Here is a 16,463-nt window from a genome sequence, read left to right on the forward strand (position 1 = left end):
AAATATATGTTTGACCTGATCAGAAGGTGCAGATGACTTACAGGGATTATAAGTAGGACATCCGTGCCAAAACTATACTCACTATTCAAGTATTTATTTCTTAAGTCTTATTTTTTATACACGCCTAATATTAAATATTCATTATGATTGTAGTTGTTTCAATTTTATTATTTATTATTATTATTATTATTATTTTTTTTTTAATGATAATTTTTTTTAGTTAAATTGTTTAAAATACAGGACTAATACTTAGTGAAAGAGACCTTTGGCCTTTGGGGATAATTTTATTATTGCGAAAGAACAAAAAAAATATACTATAATTAAGTTTACTATTTCAACAAAGGCCTCATTGGACATTTATAATACTCATAATTTGACTACGTTATATATATTGTAATTTAACGAGCTTTTCATGTCGAAGTTCATGTTCGATCGAGATGTTAAGAAAATCATTTTTTATTAGTATTTTTATTTAATTTTTTTAATTTTTGTGATCATTATATTAGGATACAATCAGCATGTTATTACCAAAACTTATTATAATATAATGCTATCTGATAATATATTTAAAAAAATGTGAATTTTGATTCCTTTAAAATGTGTGATTAATGAATTAATATCTTATAACCTTGATTTCTAATTTATTACTGCATTTATATGAAGTTATTAAAATAGTATTAACACTAGGAAATGTTCACCATCAATATTAGTAAATAAGTTTAGTATATTTTAATTTTAATACTATATTTAGTTACATCGTTTCACTATCGATATATGGTTTAAAACTATATCAAAGTGAGTTTATGTTAATTGATGGTAAAAAGTAATACTATTAAAGCTCAACTATATTTTACTACATTTTAATGACTTCATGTAAATAAATCTAATGTATATTATGTCCCTTTCATTGATAATTTATTTGAAAAATGTTAGTTATTTTCAGGTTGCATTGGTGTAATGCATGTAAGTAACATTACAATTAAACACATTGTTTGAAATCAATAGACAACACTATAGACATAAATTGTTGCTTTAGAGTTCTTATAATTGAATACTAATTAATAATTATACATTGCACATAATAATATGAGCAATTGTTATAAAAACTGACATTTAGAAATAAATACTATGCAGACTACTGTTTATATGTCTTGTTTAAACTTTAACTACACATAACTTTTTATAATCAAGAGATATTCCAAGTACTTCGCTCAATAATACTGATTTTTTTTTAATATGAAATAAAGTTAGTCTATTTTATTAATGAGTAAAGGTTTAGGTGATTCTTAGTTATGTTGTACATTGGCTATATAAGCATAAAAATCAATGTATTTTAACGACCATAAGTAACTTCAGGAAACACTACTATGCCTCTTTGAATAGTTGCATTTTTGTCATTTTTTTTTTTCGTGAAAAAGCTTTATTCAATTATTCAGATAACATTGGATTTCAATTTTGAATAGTGATAAAAACGATAAGATTTTAAGTACTCAAAAATGTGTAAATACTTAGATGTTTGTTACAATTTCTGAAAAATACAACCATTTATAAAATCTTAGTCTTTGTGACAAGACATGTTACCTCGTTCTCCAACACCCTTAAAATATTTATAATTACTTTTTGAAGCTATTAATAATAGAATAACAATAGAGTTACATAAGAAAGGAATATAATTAACTCAATTAATTTAACTAATAATTTTATTTTATCAACAAAGGGGTAACATGGTTTGGTACAGTGGTGGCCAACATGAAAATGTTGCGGGCCACATAAATAAAAGATGTTTAGTATTCATTTTATATAATTCGATAATTTTTTATTAATGAATATTAAAATGTTTTTAATTCATAATAATAGGTAAACTTTGATTTTATAAATAAGATGTGAACCGCATCTGATAATGACTAGAGCTGCAAGCTGGCCACCCCTGGTGTAGTATATTTATGTATTTATAGTACTTATAATACTACCTATTATGTACATTATTTTTTTTACGTGTTTATAAATTTTATATTTATGAGGAATAAAAAAAAAACACTTGTTTGCCATACATTGTTAAACACAATGGTTTAAGTAAAGTATATAAATTGACAATTATAATTCTTCTCGTTCAGGTTTTCTTAAGTACTTAGTATCTTGTATCACACATACTGAGGGTAATTCAAATTCCATTTTGTATTCACATAGATTAAGCTCTAACACTGATGTGAATTTGGGTTTTAAGCCACAACTCAAGTGAACCTGTTTTTAAAATTACAATATGAGATCAATATCAATATCTCACTATTATAATAGTATAAATAATACTATCTGATGCAAAAAGTGTTGTAATATTTGTAGCTTGTACATGAAATACAATTATACAATAATCGTACATGTAACATCTGACAAAAACTTACATAAGTAAACCTTTGATAATGATTCAAACAGTATTGTCCTCTATCATATAGCATGGTGTGATATTGAGGTTCATCATCAATAAAGTTTGTCCAATCTTTCCAGACACCCAAGTTTACTTCTGATCCTCCCTTTATTGGCCTTTTTGTTATCTATAACAAATAAACTCAATAAAATCCATTTAATATACTACCTATTACATTAGATGCGATTCAAATGTATGTATAAAAATATTTTGTTTAACCTTTTCAAATAGACATAATGTATAGATGTATTCATCATTACTCAGTTCATAGCACTGTCCGTCCAAAGCAGCAAATTCATTTTCAGGACCAAAATTTTTACTTAATGATGTTTTTAAATCATTTACTTCATTTTGAAGATATTTTACTATTCTGTCAGCATCTTCAAATAGTTCATGAGCTTTTTTTGATTCTAAAATAAAAATTTGTGCAAAATGTATCACATAAATTACATATTCATTAACATTGGACAAATCAATTGCATCCTCAATTTTTTATTTGTGGTCTGTGGCCGCCAATGTCATTGGAAAATTAAGTGACAATAAATTTTTTTTTTTTTGTACTACTTGCATAATATTTTATTCAATATTTTTGGCCCGGTTGATACTTAATATTTGTCATGCTTGATCTACAGTTTACACTGATCACTATACTATAATTTTTGATTATACTTAATTTTCATGTAGAATAAATAAATTGTTTTATAATTGAATTTATATTATTTTATGATCTAAGATTCAAACTATTTTACTGTAGTCAATCTTGAACTATTTTAACCTAAGATTTTTCCAAATTATCCTCCTAATGAGTAACAAAGGAACAGAAATTGCTTGGATTAAATATTTTATACATTTAGTCTCTAAAATATTTTGTATTGATTAATTGTATGAAAATTTATTTAGAAATTGTATAGATAAAATAAATTACCATTAATTATGATTTTGGTTTTTTCTGTATATAATAATTTATTAATTCTTACAGCTTCGATATCTTCAATATTATATTTTTCAGTTTCATTCTCGGAATTATAATTAAAATCTTGATTTAGAAATTCCTTTTTGGTATTTTTTTTATCTAGATGTTGTTTTTCATCAAAAGATTTTATAAAAATTAACAGGCTTACACGATTCCAGCCATTTGACATAAAATCTTTTACTTCAAATTCCTTTTTATTTTCCATAAAATACTATATAAATATAATAAATATTTTAAATGAAGCAAAGACTATTTGATTCAATAGCTAAATAATTAAAGTACTAGATATATTTTAATTTTATTGATATGTTATTAATTATTAATTTATGTAGGTACTAAACTTACATTAATTTCATCTTGTGAAACTAAGCCATCTTTATTTTGATCAAAAATACTGTGAGCTATTACTTCTTCCACTTCAATTCTAAATAACATTTTTTTATCATGAATTTTCTTTATAATTTTCATATAATTTAGATTTTTAGTGTTAAAATAATTATACTTATTGTTTTTGTTAGTATCAATTTCATTAAATATTCTCATAGCTTTATTTTGTTGATTTGATTTTTCCTCCTCTATTGCTCTCTCTTCCTTTTCTTTAGCTATTTCTTTGTCATAAAATAAACTACTTCTATTAAACTGAGCATCTTTTATTTTGGCAAGGAGGTAAATAATTTTATTCTAAAGAATAAAACAAAATTGAAAATATTTATAAAATGTGATTTATATATATATTAGTAAATTATTAACTCTTAATTAGTCCCGTTGGGTCTTTATGATATTACACAAGTGAAATTAAAAAATGATATGAAGTTATTTTTTGTTGATGAATTTACTCCAAAATTTGGTAAATATCATAAAGTTAGGAATCTCAAGAAATTCAAATTACAAGTTAATATGACCCGACATCATTGACTATAACTATTTTCAGTAGACTAGTTAAATGTTAAATAAGTTTTCAAAAAGTAGTAGATTTATAACAATTTAGCACATCTATTTTGATTATTTTGTTATTATTGATAAAAATAAAAATTATCAACTTGATATGAAGACATATCATTTTAATATAAGATTATTTATATCTTGATGATTAATCTAACAATATTTTGACATTATTGCTCAATTTCTATCCTAATTGATGAATAATGTGGATTGAGACCAGGTTTATTTGCTGTCATGAACCTTATTACTTGTAATAATTTTATTTTAGAAGCCATAATGTAATTTTTACTTCTTTTACAAAGATTTCAATTAAGATTAATAATTGACTTCTTTCTCGAAGGAATAATTAATAAATCTAGTTTTGGGAAACCAAATTTGTCTTGATTCAAATCAATAATTGTTGGATAAAAAAAAAATGAGTGAAAATTTATGATTTTAAGTCTATGATTTTGACTATAACCTCTGGTAACATCAAAGATACTTTTCTACTTTCTGCTTGATTACCTCTATCTTTCGCAGTAATGTAATTATTACAATATAAATTCAATAACCTTGCCACAACTTTAACTCAATTGGACTATAACTTAATATAGATCAATGTTGCTAAGTTGCATCAATATTTTACTATTTTACTTGCTCTGTTTCTCCTACGTTGTCTCTTGACACATAGGGCCTGGCTTGTTATTATTTATCTAATAAAATAAAATTTAAAATGTCATAGTTTAAAAGTGTTAAAATATTTATTAAACCATTTTCAATCACAACACTCTTTGATACATAAATCATCATTTGATGAAAATGTAACTTTTTTAGTATACGTTCCTGGTTCAGTATAGTAATAATTGTATATAGTTTGATAATCTATTGGTTTTTTTGTTTGACAATTAAAACTAGTTTTTATAATTGAATTATTTGAATTATTGATCCAATATTTATAAGATAAATTATTTGTTGTCATTGTTTCCATTTTTCTTGTTGGGATAATGTAAGTACTTTTAGGTTTGAAAATGTCAACATTCCTTTTTTCTATTTTAGAATTGTTATATGATGTTTGATACGTTGTTGGATGAATTTCAGTTGGGGTATTTAATTTAAAAATATTACAAGATTTTTCATAGTGTCTACCTATATATTCAAATTGTTATATTTAAGATTATTATTGTCAATAAATTATAAGACTATATTATGGACTTTACTTTGTGGAGTAATATTCTTTCTTTGGAAGTCAATTTGTTTAGTAGTATTTAAATTTATTGGACCACGTCCAATTAAATCATAACAGTCTCTTGGTTTTTTAATAACCAACTTATCTGATAATATCCATTTTTTGTAACTGTATCGTTGAGTTGTTTCTGATGGAAAACCAAATTTTAAATTATCTCCAAAGCAGTTACTTTTTGAAGATGAATCAATCTTAATTAATTCATTAATAGGTTGGTTTTTATAAGACAACTTTTGTTCAGTTTTGTACTGCATAGGAATATCTGAACGAATATAAGTTCCATATTTTGCACAAGATTTACTTCTTAGGGGTTGTATATAAACATTAATGTGATTACAATTTTGATTTTTACAATCACAATTGTTCATAATGTATACAAATTTTCCAAGTTGTGATGAATTAAAAATTAAAAATCTGTTGCTAAGTTATTTCTACACTTAAATAATTATAGTTTGTGCTGTTTGTAGGTACCTATACCAACCTGTAACTGATAATCAATAAGGCTATTTGGTTATTATTTGTTGTATAATGTATAATAGGGGACTAAATATTATGTTTTAAATGGGATTGTCTCAAATTAAATATTAAAACTATAATTGTAAATAATTTTGAAATAGTAACATGTTATTTAATATTTTGATAGGTAGGTAACATATGAGTTATAAGAATCATGAGTTTGTAATTAATGTTTAATGTTTTAATTTTTAAATGAGGATGGGTAGAACTGTGAAATTAAAGGAAACTATGCATTTATATTCGTTCCAATGTGTATAATATAATACATAAAATATCTGACCTGTTTCTGTGATAGAAGGTATTTGCCTTTATTTATAAGTTGTGATCTTATTTTAAATCCAAGAGCATACAAATTATGTATTCTATTTTCTTCACTTCTAGACGCATGGCTAAGATCTTCACATGTATTTTTGCAAGCATTTGTATTAGCCCATTCATCAGACCCATCACAACAATCTATTTAAAATGTAACATACATTAAAATGATTATATTGTTCTTAAATGATAGGTGTTGTAGTAAATAAAAAGTAAATAAGATAAAACAAACTAATATATATTTATTTAAGTTCAAATAATAGATAGTTTACTCGGATTGTAATTGCCTGTAATAGGAAGTACCTGCATATACTTTAAAGTATCTAGTATGATTATATTCCTGGACTAGAGCTTTTATGAGTTAGGTTTTATTGATAAATAATATAATCTAAAAATAATTTTGAAATTTAAAAATTATTTTTCTACATTATATATTATAATGTAATTATGCTGATTAGATGTTTAATAATTATTTAGTTTAATTTAAAATATCATTAGATAACATTTGTATTTTTAAATACAATTTTCAAGAACAAAAGTTTAAACCAGTCATTATATTTATTTTATAGGTATTGATATTTTATACAATATTAATACTCTAAAGCAACTTAACTTTAAAAAAATAATTATTAAATTGATATTACAGAGTACTTATTACTTAAACATTATCATAAAAATAATGTATATTAAGCAAATAAAAAAATTTAAAAAATTTAAATTTGTTTTTCTATTTTTAGAATTAGAATCATTGAGATTATATAGATATATATTATGTATATAATATTATATTACATGCTTAAATATTATACCACAAATTCCATCATTCACGCGTGATGACGGCACAACAAGAGGAAAATGTCCTTTATTTGTACAGTAAAATGTGCCATTTGGACATGCCGAGGTACCTGGTTCATCACTTGCGTCAATACAATCACAATAATCATCATTAATATATGAGTAAGGAATAGTAAAATTGCCATCCAAACATGAGAAGTTCTTGCCATAAGCATATAGTTTGGCTTCTAAAAAACAATGTCAAAATGATCATGAGAAAATTATGATTAAATATGGTATATTATTACAATTTAAAATAATGAAATGAATTAATATTGATTTTATTTCAGTTTTTAAAATTACCTAGACATGTCATTTTGACGTATTAAAATAAAATTTAGTTTAGAAAAATCAATGTTAATTTTAAAATTTTGTTACAATAACAAGAATTGTTGTACTAAATTTCTATGATTTATAATAATATTTATTAGTTATTTGCAAAATTATTATTTTATTTTACTTATATTTAATATATATTATTTATTATGCAATATTTTGTTAGGTTAATTTGAAATAAATATATTTAATGATCAATACATCCAAACTTAGATTAAAACCATATTAATCATTAAATATTTTTCCATACATTAAAAAAGAATAAAATTAATTATCAAAAAATTGTTTGTTGCAACTTTAAATAATGAAACTTTTTATTTTAAGGAAAATGAAGACAAAGTCAGTGGTGGAATGAAATTTTTTTTTCTATGAAGCAATTACCTCAAATAAGTACCCACACACCAATTTTTCTCACATTTTAAATGATTTCTTAATAATATAACGTAGGGTGCCTAATATTTATTTAGGTATAGGTATGTCATAAGGTGTGATTATGGGAGTATAAATTATAGACTAATCTAGCTGTCTAGGTCCTGAAAACTGAAATCATTGGGATACGGACCCCCATTTTTACATGAAGCGGCCATCTCATAAAATAGCTAAGTATTCACGCCGCCACTGCACTGGACAGTGGACAAAGGTATCAAAGGTTGTAGTAAACATAAATTTCACACACATAAAAAATGCTACATTTTATAAATTATATAAAATATAGAATATATTTAAAATTCATTTTATTTGCTAAATAGGCACAAATCATAATTGATGTCTATTATACATTATTCAACATTGTATGGAATATCAACTGGTTAAACTTACTTTCTATTGGGATCCCTTTTATGATTTCAAAGTTCCCAACAGAACATTTCGTCAAAATTATTGAATGAAGTATAAGATTAATTATTAGAACAATGTCTACATAGTATATTTCCATTTTAATATGATTTGTTCATTAAGAAATTAAAAAATCAAAATAATCATAAATTATTTTCTAAATAGCAGGCAGCAGCTCCAATCTCCATAGATAGTAGATTTAGTACTTATCACATGCCTACAACAGACGTAATCAAAAACATTAAACACAGAGGAATGAGGAAGGACGCCGAACACAGACGCCGGAAGTATTGTTGTACGCCGGATTGCCGGAAGGTTGCCGATCGGAGTGAAAAATATATACAGTCAGAATTTATCGTATCCACCAGAATGCGCTCCAAAAAGTAGTGATAATTTTTAAACGTAGCTACATTTTGATCTCGCATTTGATTTCTTTTATAATTATCTAAATGGTTTAATGGTGAGACTAATCACTAATGAAGTAATGAATAGTTATGATAAGACGATAGATATTCCCAAAGGAAAATCGATGGAATGGTTGACTCTTTAAAATATACATGATATCTAGATTAGGATATATCATTAAAAATTATTTATTTGTAAGATTTATAATTTTTTTAGATTTTAAGCAGGACGATGAATGTTGTATTGATTTTACAATGATCAATGATAATATGTGATCTTTTCTATCTGTCATCTTTTGGGGGAATAAAAATGCTTCGATTTTTAACTTTGTGGGTGGTTTTTGGTAGCACATTGCAGAATATATAGTAAGTACTATTTGGATGGTCAAAAGTAAAGTTTGTTCGGAAAACAAAACAAAAAACTAAGGAAAAACGAGAATTATATTTAAGTTAATCTAGTTTTTGACTAATTTTATTTTTTTATTTTGTTATAATTTAAAAACAAATAACTATAGAAACTTGAAATTTTCGACAAGTAATTATATAATCATTTCTTATGTAAAAAGTAAAATTTAAGAAAACTCTTTTTGATTTTTTTATAGACAATTGAAATTTTTTTATTATTTTTTATAAATAATGAAACATTAATACAAATGGGCAAAAAATATTTAAAATTTAATACAAGATTCCTAATGAGAGGTTTATATTCTAATTAAAAAATATTAAAAAATGTATGGACATATTCTGATTATAGATAATAAGATTTGAAAATTTCAACCTATTAAAAAAGAAAATATTTTACCGGAAAGTCAAATAAGTTTTTTATGACTGTTTGAAGTTAAAATTTTTATGATAATGGATATTCATTATTCACTTGTATAACAACTATTTCTCTTTAAACGATTTTTGTTATTTACTTAAATTCAAAAACGAAGAAGCCGTAGAAACTTGAGATTTGCACTAATTGCTTATATTAGGTATTATTTTCTATACATGGTATAGTATTATTCAAAATATTTTGATTCTTTTTAAAGGTATCAGACATTTTTTGTTTTTTTTCTATTTTTTGTCTATGTTGATGAATAGTATTTGCTTGGTTAAAATTCTTGAAAGTTATAAATAATTTTTTATTTTGTTGTAGTTCTTGAGATGTTAAATATTTTTACAAGCAGTAGTATAATAAATAAAATGCAAAAAGTAATAAATTAGTATTTACTAATAAATAATATTATAGTAGGTACCTATAGTACCTATTAAATAATAAATAATAACCATTTAATTAAATATAATTTCATAAACTCATACCTTGAACAAATTAATTTGTGTTTGTATTTATGGTGGTTATTTAAACAAAAGCTAAAACATAAAAGATGTTTTCATATTATTTTTATTTTTTAAACAGTTAATAAAATAATTATTAAATTTAAAATTTTGAGCAGAGTAATAAGTGTATTGGTTTTATAATAAGTATTTATATCTTTTATTTTTAAATATTTTTTCTTATGTATCATTGATTATAATTATAATTTTTAAATAATAATAATATATAATCAATGATTATACTTATCTATTTTTAAGTCAATATATTATGTATCTTTATTTCTGGCCTTTTTTAAGGTGTTTATTTTTGAAAAATTATTCAAGGAAAAATAATATTGTAAATTAACTTATTTTATTGATACGTATGGTGGGCTGTACCGAAAATTATTTACATATTATATATTTATATTCTGATATAGCTAATTGGATTTCGTTGGTAATGTTTGGGGGGTTAAAACTAGTAATATCCAGAATTTTTCAAAATAATATTGAAATATGATAAATTGTATAGAAAATCATTACTAAATTAGTTTTTAACAAAATATAAATTATTTATGTAACTTGTGACTAAAAAATTAGTAATTGTAGCGATTTTAATTTTGACCTAATATTTATATTAACACTTACCATACACGATGTAATATTTATTTATTTAAACGCCCATGAAGGCTCAAGTACAAACGTACAATAGAGGAATACATAAAATAATATTATGGTTAGTAAGTAGTAAAAATAAAAGAATAAAATAGTATTAATTGACTTAATTACTTTATTTTTATTTTTTGTGGATATTTGAAATTTTTGACTCTTTTAGTTTATTTTTGATTGAAAGATGTAAGATTTAGGTTTGTTTGGGATTAAAAAAGCATGAATATTTATTAATATAAAAGGTATCTTGTGAGATTTTTAGAGCCATAATAAAATATGGATTTAATTTTTAATTTTTAAAATTAATAATTAAACTATTATTACTAGGTATATAAAATAATCAATAACTAATAAGTGTAGTACAGTGAAACTTCAATATAATGATTATAATGAAGTCGTACGGGGAAAAAAAATTCGTAATATAGAGGAATTCGTTAATTAGTATTAGGTACATATTTTTTTTTACATAATAGCATATTTTATATTCTATATTATATTAAAAAAAATTAAAAATTATTAAAAATAAACAGCAAGTACATATCATATTATAAATCTCATTATCTTATAACATATTTATCCATTAAATTTATTATTGAGAAATAATTAATGAATTTCGTTTCTTTATTATTTTTATAGATTGTACTTTTTTCGTAAAATGTTTCGATTTCGTTTACAAAAATGAGTTTGTTATCGAATAGCTTATTCATTGTATAGAAACATCAGTTTATTTATACATAGATAAATTTATGCGTGATTAATAATGAAGATCATGGTTTACAAAAGTAGTTTGTTAAACAGAAAATTTCGTTAAATGGAAGTTCGTTATTAGATGGAAGTTTTACTGTACAATTATATATTTTATTGTATTGTTATTTTTATGCAGCTAATTAATTAAAAAGCATGGGGATTTCTGTAAAATATTCAAATGTATAGTTGCTACGATTTAGCCTAAATTATGTCGGTGACAACTAGATTGCCCGGGAAAAATTTGAAGTATGATGTTATGTGCAAGCACCACGGGAAGTTCACGTTTTGCCCGAACAGTATAACGTATATTAGTTATGCAAGAAGAAATGTAAGTTATATTAAATTGTATATTTTATTTTATATTAATACATTTTATACAAATAAATTTTAATGTATCTATGTAAATGTCTATATAAAACGGTATTTATTGAGTATATTGGGTTATTTAAAAAAATGTAATTAGCCAAAAATGTTTTGTAATCTATTGTTATTAACTGGAGGACATGAGTTTCGGCGTGAGGGCATTATGTCTATATATACTATATAATACGGCCTGTCATCGTTTTCCAGCTAATTCATTTGTCTTATTCTCTCGTTTTCTCTCTATCTATCTCTTTCTCTCCGTCTATCTACCATTATATCTCTGACAGTATACACACACACACACACATATATATATATATGTGTGTGTGTGTGTGTGTGTGTGTGTGCGTGTTGAAAAGAAATTCATTATTCAGAATATTACGCGTGGAGAACATCAGCCGACAGACAAATCGTACTTTTCTGTCGGACGGGAGGGCGGCTGGCTGCAACGCGTTCTGCTGGTCCATTCAAGTGATCATCACACGCGCGTTCGCCCCTCGTTTAGACGTTCCCCGCTTTGGCTAGCTGTCGCCGACGCGATCCCGTTATAATATATTCTTTAGACGCGCTGCGGCGGCGGTGGCGGTTTGCGACGAATATATACACGTTGATGAAAGATTCGCACAAAAGGCACGGTGGTGCGATTAAAAACCAAAAAAAAAAGAAAAAGAAAAAAGAACCCGTTTTTGCAGGGTTAAAAATACGTTTGGTTGTCGAGTTTTAATCATGTTTCTATTTTTATTTTTTTTTTCGCATTCTTCGTTTGTGTATTTTCCGTATCGTTATAATTTTGTCCAATGTATACACAATATATATATATATATATATATATACAATATACATTCACAATATACAGTCACTCTGACTGTCTGAAGTCGGTGGCCGTGTCTACGACTTCGCTCTCGATGGCTGTCAACCGCGCGCTCGGCCGTGTATAGTAATAGTTATATACGTATATATACAGGAATTTTGTCGTACACGCAGAGTTCAATTTGTCGCGTTGCCGCCGTTCAGTCGCGTATACAGCCCGTCCCGGGGTGGCGACTGGGCGGGCATGTTAACTCCGGGAAGGGTACACGCGCACACACACACACACACACACACACACACACGCATACTTACAATTTATACACACACACACACATATATATGTATATGTGTGTGTGTGTGTGGCGTGTGTTTGGCGCGTGGGGAGGGGGTGCGCCCATCTGTCTGCAGAATCAATATAATAAAAGGAAATTTTCAGCCGGCGGCATGACGAGGGAGGGCGCACGCGCCGCTCACGCCTCCTCCGCCGCCGCCGCTTCCAACCCCGCGACGACGACGGTGCCGCCTCCACTCTCCGACTGCGCGACGCCGCCGCGGCACGCCGCCGGATTTCGCGTATAATAATACTTTTACTACTCATATACTCGAGCGTACACATCACGGACGTGCATCGAGCGTATACATACCGCACGGGCGCCGCACACACATCCGCCGCCGCCGCCGCAATGGACGACGACGCTGCCGCTGTCACCGCCGCCTGGTTGCGCACCGACGAGTGTCACTGCAACCGTCGCCGTTTCGCCCGCGATTAACCGTTACCGCGGTCAGCCGATTTGATTTTTTTGTTGTCCGTGTGCTGCACGTCTACCAGAACCGCGTCCGTTCGCAGTTCGTCCGTTTCGTTTTATCTCCCGTTCGATAGTTTTGCGCGCGTTTTACGCACCGTCTTCGTCGTTGACGTCGCCGCGGTTGTTGTGCGCCCGAGTAGCGTGCGTGCCGCCGTTAAATCGCCATGTTTTTCGCCGGCGGCGCGTGTTGTTGTTGTCCCGTCGTCGCCGCAGCGCACGTCTTCGTGTTGTTGATCGCCGTGGTCGTGTCACCGTTACCCGGCGTCGGGGCCCAGGCGGAGGACATACCGCACAACGAGTAAGTCATCTCTGTTTATTATCGTTATGACGGTATCCGAAAACAGTCGCAATACCGATATTGTAATAATCATACCTATATATACCTCCCATACACGGTATAAATATGCTACATTGTAATCTGACTTAATGGTATGATATATAATTACATATTTAGGTATAGTCTTATATTTCTCCAACCGATAGCTGTATAGATACGTGGTCAGCTTAGTGGCATATAAACGCTATTTCAACCCGATCAACAAATAATTTTCCGATTGTGGTACAAGATTTATTACAAGCATAAAACTGTCTAGTAATTAACGAATAAAAACAATTTTATTAAAAATTTATTTTATGAAATCTGTGATTTAAAAAAAAAACCGACAGTTTTCTTAAGGGACTGAAAGCTACAATTCTCTCTCCATTCGTGTCGACGTGTACACGTCATTTAGAACCGATCGCTGTTAATTAGTTTCATCACTGTCATGCGTGTAAATCACTCGCCTACTGGTTGTTTATATGTTTGTATTTTATCAATATAATATTAGGCATATAAGAGTATTGTGGTATAAAACGTGTTTGAGTGTTTCTAAACATTTCAGATACGTATTGTAAATACGCACGGATAGACTATTGCGATTTTCCGGTAAACACGTGGACGTTTACGTGTCATGTATTATGTATATACTGTAACTGTATAGGTGTGTGTGTATAACCTATTCGTGTTATGTGGTCATTATTTATAGGACCATTATGTCAAGCGGTTCGTGTCGAAATTGATCCATCGAAAGTTCTATTCAATTGTTGTTATAACCTTTTAGAAACTCGATGCCGTTGAATGCGCTCCGATTATTTATGTATTATCCACAGATAATAGCATGTTGGTATTCAATATAATATTATACACTCTTGATAATAATATACTATACAGTCCTCACAATAATAAATAGTGTAGGTACATTATTACGCGTTTATTTTACTTTTACTTATGATCTGTTAAAATAGGGTATAAATATATCACCTCATAAAAAGTAAATAAGTATCAAAACTGTCACCAGAAAAACAGCACTTACTAGTTAAGTTACTACATGTAATTTTTAAGACGGTTTAGAATGACTTGTCAAAAAAAAAAATACATACATTATTGTACAACGGTGATTTCACTTGTTTTACTTAGAAACTAAAATTAAAAGATATTTTATACTAGTTGTATAATGACTTGTGATCAATAAAAATATTAAATTAATATTTATTATTCACCAATTATTGGCTACAAAGAGAGAAAGTATTTAATGAAGAATTTGTCATTTTCTTTATTAGTAGTTCTATTGTATTAAAATGCATTGAATTAATAGTGGAGTTGATAAAAAAAAATCCAACATTTAATTTCGTTATTCCATTTTCAAACACATAAAATTATAATATTAAAATGAACAGAACACTTACTTGTATGAGAAATAAAATAGTAATTTTGGATTACCTCCTTTTAAAGTTATTTATTTTTATTGTGATTCATTTGACTTTGAAATGGCATTTATAACAAATTAATATACCTATAGTATGTACCTATAGTATTAGTTTATATTTAATATACCCTAGCTAAATTATTAAATTATTATGAAAATTAAATTGAAAAAAAAATAGTTACCCAGTTGTTGTAATAATATTAAATGGGTAGTTGGAACGTTATTGCCGTCGTAACGAAATATTTTCATATTTATTTTTTTTTTTTTTGATAACGATGGATGAGGGATACTGTTAAAAATAACCTACACAATAATACACTAAAGTTGCCTATACAACACGCCGGCTAATAAATATCATCAGGTAATAAAGTTATGATTAAAAACCTCTAGAATAACAATTGTTTACTATTATGCATCAAACTTTACACAAACTGATTTTGTATCCCAAAAATAGATTGAAAATTTGGACTTTTAATGAGCCCTAAATATTATATTCAATAATTTTAAGAGTATTTTTTTAGTGCATTTTTTAAAAACAAATTCTGTTATCAGTTTCCATATGCATATAAACGAGTGAATTGAATCGTATTTTTTAAAAGCATTTTCCTTGTTTTTAGAGCATTTAAATCCGTTCCCTAATCATAATGTAATAATCATGGGTGTATATTTCTCGACGGCGAATGCTCTTTACTTGGGCTATTGTCGATTACAACTAATTAGTAAATATTATAGGTACTTTATGAAAATTTCATAATTGGTTATTATACCCGCACAGACCACATATATACTGCCTGTATCAGTTGGCTTTTGTAGTCTACAAGCATTTATTTCACAATACATGTTCAATTTTATATTTATTTTTTTATCAAAAATAAAATATTGCTGTAAATGCTAAATAATATTATTAAATATACCTAAAACAAAATATTTTTATGTCAAAATATCTATATGACAAAGTTACTACGCCAATACGGCCACGCCAAGATACGTCAGAAAGTCTGGGTCCCATAATATAATAAAAATAATTTTATTTTTATACAATAAAGGATATTTATCAGACAACGACCCTTTGCATATTAAATATTATCTTAATTAGTGATGGTTAAGATTTATATAATATTCCAAAAACTCTAAAAGTGTAAAACCATACTTAAGCTTCAAACTCTTCGCAATGGGATTAAAAATACTAAATAAGTGAATATAAATAAACAATTCACTAATCTGAT

General features: G+C 27.0%; 3 protein-coding genes across 5 annotated transcripts in view; 1 reads left to right on the forward strand and 2 right to left on the reverse strand.

The window, feature by feature from the left end:
• Positions 1–1,703: 1,703 nt before the first annotated feature.
• On the reverse strand, positions 1,704–8,670 carry LOC113558768 (glucosidase 2 subunit beta-like). Its single transcript, XM_026964301.2, has 9 exons — positions 8,380–8,670; positions 7,200–7,412; positions 6,356–6,531; positions 3,898–4,076; positions 3,741–3,819; positions 3,348–3,606; positions 2,642–2,832; positions 2,400–2,549; positions 1,704–2,241 (listed from the first exon to the last, which is right to left on the reverse strand). Exons 1-9 carry the CDS (start codon positions 8,492–8,494, stop codon positions 2,095–2,097), a joined length of 1,509 nt encoding a protein of 502 aa, XP_026820102.1. The 5' UTR covers positions 8,495–8,670; the 3' UTR covers positions 1,704–2,094.
• Positions 4,520–6,224, reverse strand: LOC113558769. Its single transcript, XM_026964302.1, has 2 exons — positions 5,534–6,224; positions 4,520–5,462 (listed from the first exon to the last, which is right to left on the reverse strand). Exons 1-2 carry the CDS (start codon positions 5,925–5,927, stop codon positions 5,092–5,094), a joined length of 765 nt encoding a protein of 254 aa, XP_026820103.1. The 5' UTR covers positions 5,928–6,224; the 3' UTR covers positions 4,520–5,091.
• Positions 8,671–13,295: 4,625 nt separating the features above from the next.
• The window catches only part of LOC113558909 (voltage-dependent calcium channel subunit alpha-2/delta-3), a 42,234-nt gene continuing 39,066 nt past the window's right edge, over positions 13,296–16,463 (forward strand). For 2 of the 3 annotated variants that reach the window (XM_026964491.1, XM_026964492.1), the window contains exon 1: positions 13,296–13,790. In XM_026964491.1, the coding sequence (XP_026820292.1) occupies positions 13,657–13,790 (134 nt within the window). In that variant the 5' untranslated portion in view covers positions 13,296–13,656. The remainder of the gene's footprint in view (positions 13,791–16,463) is intronic. The other variant, XM_026964490.1, reaches the window with a different exon arrangement.

Source organism: Rhopalosiphum maidis, chromosome 1 (genome assembly GCF_003676215.2).
Source record: "Rhopalosiphum maidis isolate BTI-1 chromosome 1, ASM367621v3, whole genome shotgun sequence".
Classification (NCBI taxonomy): Eukaryota; Metazoa; Arthropoda; class Insecta; order Hemiptera; family Aphididae; genus Rhopalosiphum; species Rhopalosiphum maidis.